This window comes from Pinus tabuliformis, chromosome J (genome assembly GCF_031772625.1).
Source record: "Pinus tabuliformis cultivar Carrire ecotype Pingquan chromosome J, CPIR1, whole genome shotgun sequence".
In the NCBI taxonomy this organism is placed as follows: domain Eukaryota; kingdom Viridiplantae; phylum Streptophyta; class Pinopsida; order Pinales; family Pinaceae; genus Pinus; species Pinus tabuliformis.
This window is the reverse complement of record NC_142295.1, coordinates 445,335,765-445,342,585: the sequence shown is the minus strand read 5'-3', so window position 1 is coordinate 445,342,585 and position 6,821 is coordinate 445,335,765. Positions and strand designations below refer to the sequence as shown.

Sequence of the window (6,821 nt, the reverse complement as noted above, 5' to 3'; positions counted from 1 at the left end):
TAGCCTGGAGGATGACAAAGTGTTCAAAGGATTTGAATATCCCTATTTGAAAGCCTATTGACTAGATGTTACAAAATGGCCTATAACAAACATAGTGTTAATTTTTTTTCGCTTAAGATAATTTATTTATTTTTATAAAGCTCCAAGGACCTTGACGGACTGACCCAATTTAAAAGTGGTTAATAACAATGGACTACATGTACATTCATTATGAAACACAGTGTTAATTTTTTTTTCTTAAGTATTAAAATAAATTTATTTATTTTCTTTTGCTATTTTCATAGGCTACAATTTAATATAAGAAAAATGGTGTCTCATAATGTTGGGTTAGAAGTTGAAACATTCTTTACATCAGCCGGAAATTGAAACTGCTCTGATGCGATCTCTGGTACCCTGCAACCTAACCCTAACCTGCTGCCGCCGCACCTGACTGTTCTCCCTGCAACTGCCGCCGTTCCTCTGCTGGTCGATAGCAATGGAATTGGCGGGCGGAGGGGAGAGCTCTGCTCCCCCTCCAAATCACTCTACAAAGTCTGACAAAACTACGCTGTACTCTTCTGACGCTGGCCCTGATGCAGGACATGGCGACAATCAGAAAGCTGAGGCAAAGCTCCATACGGCCCCGACAGAAAACGATGATGCTGACAAAGAAAACCATGACAAAGTCAAGGCGACCCAGCCTAAAGCAACCTCAGCCACATGCATTCCAAAAGCTGCTGAACCCATCAAGGTAGACTTGCCCAGCCACCGTATCAATGGTGAAATCCAGTACATGCAAGATCACGCCCTCATAGGCAAATTTTTAGGCTTTTGGCCCACGGAGAAAGCATTACAAGGCTGGATAGCCTCAAAATGGAAGCCCAAAGGACAAATAACTCTGCAACTCGGGCCAAAGGGTTTCTTTACAGCTATATTCCACTGTGTGGAGGACAGAGTGAGGATATTCGAAGGAGGGCCGTACTTCTTCAACTCGTCAGGCCTCTATCTCACGGAATGGAAGCCCAGATTCAACCCTGACAAAGAGGATTTCAGTTGGGCCCCCGTCTGGATCAGGATGTACTCCCTCCCGGTAGAATACTGGAAAGAAGAAACTCTGGCAGACATAGGCAACAAACTGGGCACCTTCATACGAGTTGCAGCAGAGACAAAGACTCGTAAGTACACCTCCTATGCTAGGATCTGCGTCCAGATGCATCTGACCAACGCCCTCGCGGATACGGTAAAACTCTATCACGATGATTATGAATGGTCTCAAACTTTAGATTATGAACATATTCCTTTCCGCTGTCGTAAGTGTCATGAGCATGGCCATTTATTTCGGGACTGTCCTTTAAACTCCCAGACCAAAGCAGCTACTGCTGTCTCGGAAATAGATTCTGAAGGTTTCATCAAAGTCCCCAACCGCCGCAGGCATACCAAAAAGAGCCAGCCAGTACCTGAAAACCCTTTCAAAGAGAACCTCCAGAACAAATTCTCTGTTCTTGCTACGCAGGAAAAAGAGAATCACACCAGCTCTGAGTCCCCTCACCAACCCTCTGAACCATCTTCCTCCCTCCCTCATTTGAATCCCCCGCAATCCTTCGCCCCGGACCCTTTCAATCCCTCTCACATCCCCTCCTTGGAAAAAGGTAAATCCATTCCTAGTTTCAACTCCCTCTCATCTTCTAAAGAGCAACCCTCTGTGGTCCTAGAACGGCCGGATGAAGATATGGAAACAGAAGCCACTATTGCTCTCAGGCTTCAGCACGAAGCAGAAGAAGAAGTTCCAGGAGAAATCATTATTATGGAAGAAGACCAAACGGAAGTCATCATCGATGGCTTAGATATCTTTACACTTGAGGCGGCCTGCAAACAAAAAGAATTCAACTCCATTCAACCTTGGCAAATCGACAAACTGGAAGGAGTCCTAGCCAAGGCACAGCATAGCAAAAGCCTGGGCATCCAAGGAGGCAGTCCATGGGATGGAAAAAAATTACTCAAGGATCTCAAGAAAAGGGGAAGGAAGACAGACCTCCAGCGCACCATAGCATTGGGAGAAATACTTATGGAATCAGGACAATTCCCTAAGTTGACAAAGTTCTACAAACCCAAATCTCAATTTACATGAAGTTAATATCCTGGAATGTGAGAGGACTCAACAGCCCCTCAAAACACAGAATGATCAAACATCTGATTCAGCAAGAAAAACCCACCATAGTTTTTTTGCAAGAAACCAAAAGCACCACTGATGCTATTGAACGAATCCGTGGCAAAGTTTGGGCAGGAAGCAGGGCTATCTCTGTAGATGCCTCAGGCGCCTCAGGAGGGTTAGCTATTCTTTGGAACCCACAGATCATCACATTATATGACTATCACGCCACACTCCATCTCCTTCAAGCTTCATTCCACCTAGTTGGCACAAACATTCATGGTCACCTCACAAATGTTTATTTTCCACAATCTATTCAGCAAAAAATAGAACTTCTAGAAACGCTTGCTCTTCTCAATGAAAACAGACAATTCCCGCTTTGGATTGGGGGAGGCGACTTCAACATAATAAGTTCCATGGTAGAGAAACAGGGCGGCCGAATTGGGCTTGACAGTGACAGTGAAAGCCTCAAAGAGTTCATTCGAAACAATCACCTTATGGACATCCCTACCTCGAATGGAATCTTCACATGGACCAACAAACGAAAAGGTATTCAACACATCGCCTCACGCCTTGACAGATTCTTCCTTTCTGACAATGCTATACATTTAGGAGGGGATTTCAATGCCTCCATCCTGCCTCACAGTGGATCCGATCACTGGCCAATTTTGTTACAATGGTCCAGACTAGGCAATCAATGTAACCGACCCTTCAGATTTGAAGCGTTCTGGCTCACAAACACCACTTTCAGAAAAGTAGTCAGTGATGCATGGACAGCCTACACTCCGCCGCAGGGTGCCAAAATGTATCAATTTCAACAAAAGCTAAAGAATTTGAAGTATGTCCTCAAAATCTGGAATCGCACAAGTTTTGGCAACATACAAGAGAAGCGTTCTCAATTAGAGCAGCAAATGAGCAAACTCCAGCAAAATCTCATACATCATGGCAGAACAGAAGAACAAGCAAAGCAGGAACAGGAACTCTGGAACCAAATAGAAGAACGCAGGAAGCAAGAAGAAATACTCTGGCGGCAAAAATCGAGAATCAACTGGCTCAAAGAAGGTGAGAAAAACACAAAATTCTTTCACAAGACCGCTATCCAAAGGCGAATGAATAACAATATAGCGTTCATCAACAACCAACAAGGCGAAAGAATTGAAGAGCATGAGAACATGGAGAAAGAATTTACAGGGTATTTCAAGGACATCTTAACGGAGCCCGTTGAGAACAGAGAAGCAGCTATCCACGCCATCACGCAACATATTCCCAGCATAATCACAGAGGATCACAACACCAGACTTCTTCAGCCTACGACCCTGCAAGAAATTGAAGAAGCCATGGCTCAACTCAAAGACGGAAAAGCACCTGGTCCCAATGGCTTCACAGCCAATTTTTTCCACGAATTTTGGGACCTCATCAAGTATGAAGTATGGAACCTGGTTGAAGAATCCCGAAGTATGCACTGGATCCTTCCGGCCCTTAATACCACCTTCCTTGCTCTGGTTCCCAAAGGTGAGGAACCAAACAGGCCGGAAAACTTCAGACCTATCGCGCTCTGCAACGTCATATACAAGCTAATCTCAAAAGTGATCGCAAACAGGCTCAAACCTCTCCTTCCCCTGCTCATATCCCCGGAGCAAACAGGCTATGTGGAAGGACGGCAGATTATGGATGGGATCATCTTATCAAATGAGGTCATACACTCTTTAAAGCTCCTCAAAAAACCAGGTATGATCCTAAAACTTGACCTCTCCAAAGCTTTTGATAAGCTTAGCTGGAATTTTATACAAAAAATGCTTCTAGCCTTTGGATTTAATGCTACATGGACCAGGTGGATCATGAGTCTCATCACTTCTCCTAGCTTCTCAGTTCTCCTAAACGGATCTCCCTCGTCTCCTTTCAAGCCCTCACGTGGCATAAGACAAGGGGATCCTCTCTCACCCTTTATCTTTGTTTTAATGGCGGAGGGTCTTAGCAGACTACTCAAAGCAGCTATAGCCTCTAACAAGCTCAAAGGTATTTCCATTCATGGCCTCAATCCGTTGTCCCATCAACAATTTGTGGACGACACCATGTTATTTGGCCATCCATCCTCAAAAGAAGCCTCCATGTTCAAATCGCTCCTCTCTCTTTACTCAGAAGCTTCAGGTACCTCTATCAATGCCTCCAAGTCTCAGCTTTTCTTTTTCAATACCCCTCTCTCCACACAGAGAAATATAGCCAGAATTTTGGGATTCTCCATCTCCCATCTGCCTTCTAAATATCTTGGAGCGCCACTCACAGCGTCGGCTATTAAAAATACCTCCTGGCAATCTCTCCTTGACAAGCTGGAATCTAAACTCGCTTTGTGGACTTTCCGTGCTCTCAACATGGCAGGAAGATTGGTCTTGATCAAGTCTGTCCTTCAAGCTATGCCGCTGTATCTCTTCTCCACTTTGGCAGCTCCAAAATGGGTTCTCAAAGCCATTCGCAATTTACAACGCAACTTTCTCTGGGGCTCCACAGGCAGAAATCGAAAATGGGCCCTTGTGAATTGGAAGGAGGTGTGCAAACTCAAATCAGAGGGTGGGCTAGGGCTTAGAGATCCACTTCAAAGCAACAACACTATGGGTGCCAGAATGTGGTGGAACTGGCTATCCAAGCCTCACATACCTTGGGCCCGCTTATGGCAAGCAAAGTATGCTATGGGAAGTCAGTGGCAAGATCTAATCAAAATCAACTCCAACGCCCAAGGCTCCCCAATCTGGAATGCTGCTAAGATACACAGTCGATTCATACAAGAGCACAGTTTTTGGGAAATACACTCCGGCACGTCAGCCAAGTTCTGGGAGGATTCGTGGCAGCAACTCCCCAAGCTTGCCGATCTATTCCAGATGCCACACTGGCAATCGTACATGCAGCAAGAAAACCTCATACATGTGCACCAATTCTGGCATCCAACGCTCAACCAAGACTATCAAGCATGGAGACTTGCAAACAGTTGGCAAAGGGACTGGGAAGGTGAACCATACTCAGACTTGGATCAGGAACTCACACAACGCAGAATACGATACTCTCACCAGCAGGACAAGCTTAGATGGGGTCACAAGCACAAAGGCACATTTACCACTAAAGAGGCACATCAGCTGCGCTACTCAGACAGCCAAGATAATCATGACCAAATCTGGGCGCGTGTATGGCTTTCAGGACTTTGGCCCAAAATTTCAACCTTCCTATGGCTTCTCAGCAAAAAGCGCATACTTACTTGGGACAATTTACGGAAGCGCGGTTTCATTGGGCCCTCTAGATGCCCAAACTGCAATCTTCAAGCAGAGACAATCAGTCATCTCATGGAGTCCTGCACACTTGCAAAGCAGCTGTGGGAAAGGGTGGAATCCTGTAACAACAGAGCAGCACCAAGAGGCGAGGATATAACTGACAATCTCAGGAATTGGAGCAAGAACCCGTTCCAAAGCCAATTCCTCAACACACTTTGGGATCTCATTCCTGGTTTCCTGTACTGGCTCCTCTGGAAGGAGCGTAACTCTCGCATCTTCAACAACTCCTCCAGGACAATAGATGCTCTGTGGCTCATCTATAAAAGAAATATCCAGGAAACCTTAGCCATCAAATCCTGGTATGACACTGACATGCCAGAGGGGCAGCAAGAAAGGGATATTTTAAAAGCTTGGAATCTTGACCCTTCAACCTTTGCAAAGGTCATCACGCGCCCCCCCAGCAACCCCTCCTCTCCGTCCTCATGGTCCCTACCTGCTCTCAACTCTTTCAAGCTCAATTTTGACGGAGCAGCAAAGGGTAATCCGGGTCCAGCTGGGTATGGAGGAATCATCAGAAGTCATACAGGTGCTCCCATGCACATCTATTATGGCTCTCTTGGCAAAGATACCAATAATGTCGCAGAAATGGAAGGACTTTGGCAGGGGATCTGTATTGCGGAGCAACTTCAGTTCTTTCCACTAGAGGTTGAAGGAGACTCGCTGATCCTTATTAATGCCGCCAAAAAAATCCAAGTAGGAACAGCTGCGGACAAAGTTGCAACCAGCTGGAGACTTCTAAGCAGAATGGAAGACTTGGCAGCTAAGCTTACAAATCCACATAGCCTATCCTTTCAGCATGTGCGAAGAACAGCTAATAAAGTAGCCGACAGACTAGCCAACCAAGGAGTTTCTAACTTCTTCTCAGGATCCTTGGACATAGTCGATGATGAACACCTCAAACAAGATTGCATCACCCTGGTGCAAAAGGATCTCTCCCCCCCGGATGCGGGTGGTTGCTAGCGCAATAGAGCCCATGGCTTGTCAACAGGGCAGGTGTCCGCCCGGACAAGCCACGTACCCCCAAAGGACATGCCTTAAACCCGCAAGCATGCAGCATTCAAGACCGGTAGTTAATACTGGCTGCAGAGTCGTCCCTCCGACATTCATTGCCAGCATTGAAACGCTAACCATGGCCCTTCAAAGCCGAAAGCTCGCGGACATTCCTCTGCACTTTTCGCCTGCACCGGTTCTGATCTGGAAGGAAGGGGCGAAAGCTCATTACTTCGGCTCTCTGTCTAACTGTGGGAACGATTGTGAAGGTTCAGGTGCCACAGACCTGAGCAATTGGAGAGCTGGACAATTCAACTGTGAGCCTGGTCGTTTGGAGGTTCTGCATTCATACAATCCGCAGTCTTGTGGAGGAACTGGGAGTCTGG

General features: G+C 46.2%; 1 protein-coding gene across 1 annotated transcript; it reads left to right on the top strand.

The window, feature by feature from the left end:
- Window positions 1–475: 475 nt before the first annotated feature.
- On the top strand, window positions 476–6,405 carry LOC149227729 (uncharacterized). Its single transcript, XM_089380586.1, has 3 exons — window positions 476–1,952; window positions 2,264–3,130; window positions 3,254–6,405. Exons 1-3 carry the CDS (start codon window positions 476–478, stop codon window positions 6,403–6,405), a joined length of 5,496 nt encoding a protein of 1,831 aa, XP_089236712.1.
- Window positions 6,406–6,821: the final 416 nt, after the last annotated feature.

Coding starts and splice junctions, on each gene's coding strand:
- LOC149227729 (XM_089380586.1), top strand. CDS start 476: ATGGAATTGGCGGGCGGAGGGGAGAGCTCTGCTCCCCCTCCAAATCAC. Junction 1,953..2,263: donor CCTGGGCATCCAAGGAGGCA/GTCCATGGGATG, acceptor AAGTTTGGGCAG/GAAGCAGGGCTATCTCTGTA. Junction 3,131..3,253: donor CTGGAACCAAATAGAAGAAC/GCAGGAAGCAAG, acceptor ATAACAATATAG/CGTTCATCAACAACCAACAA.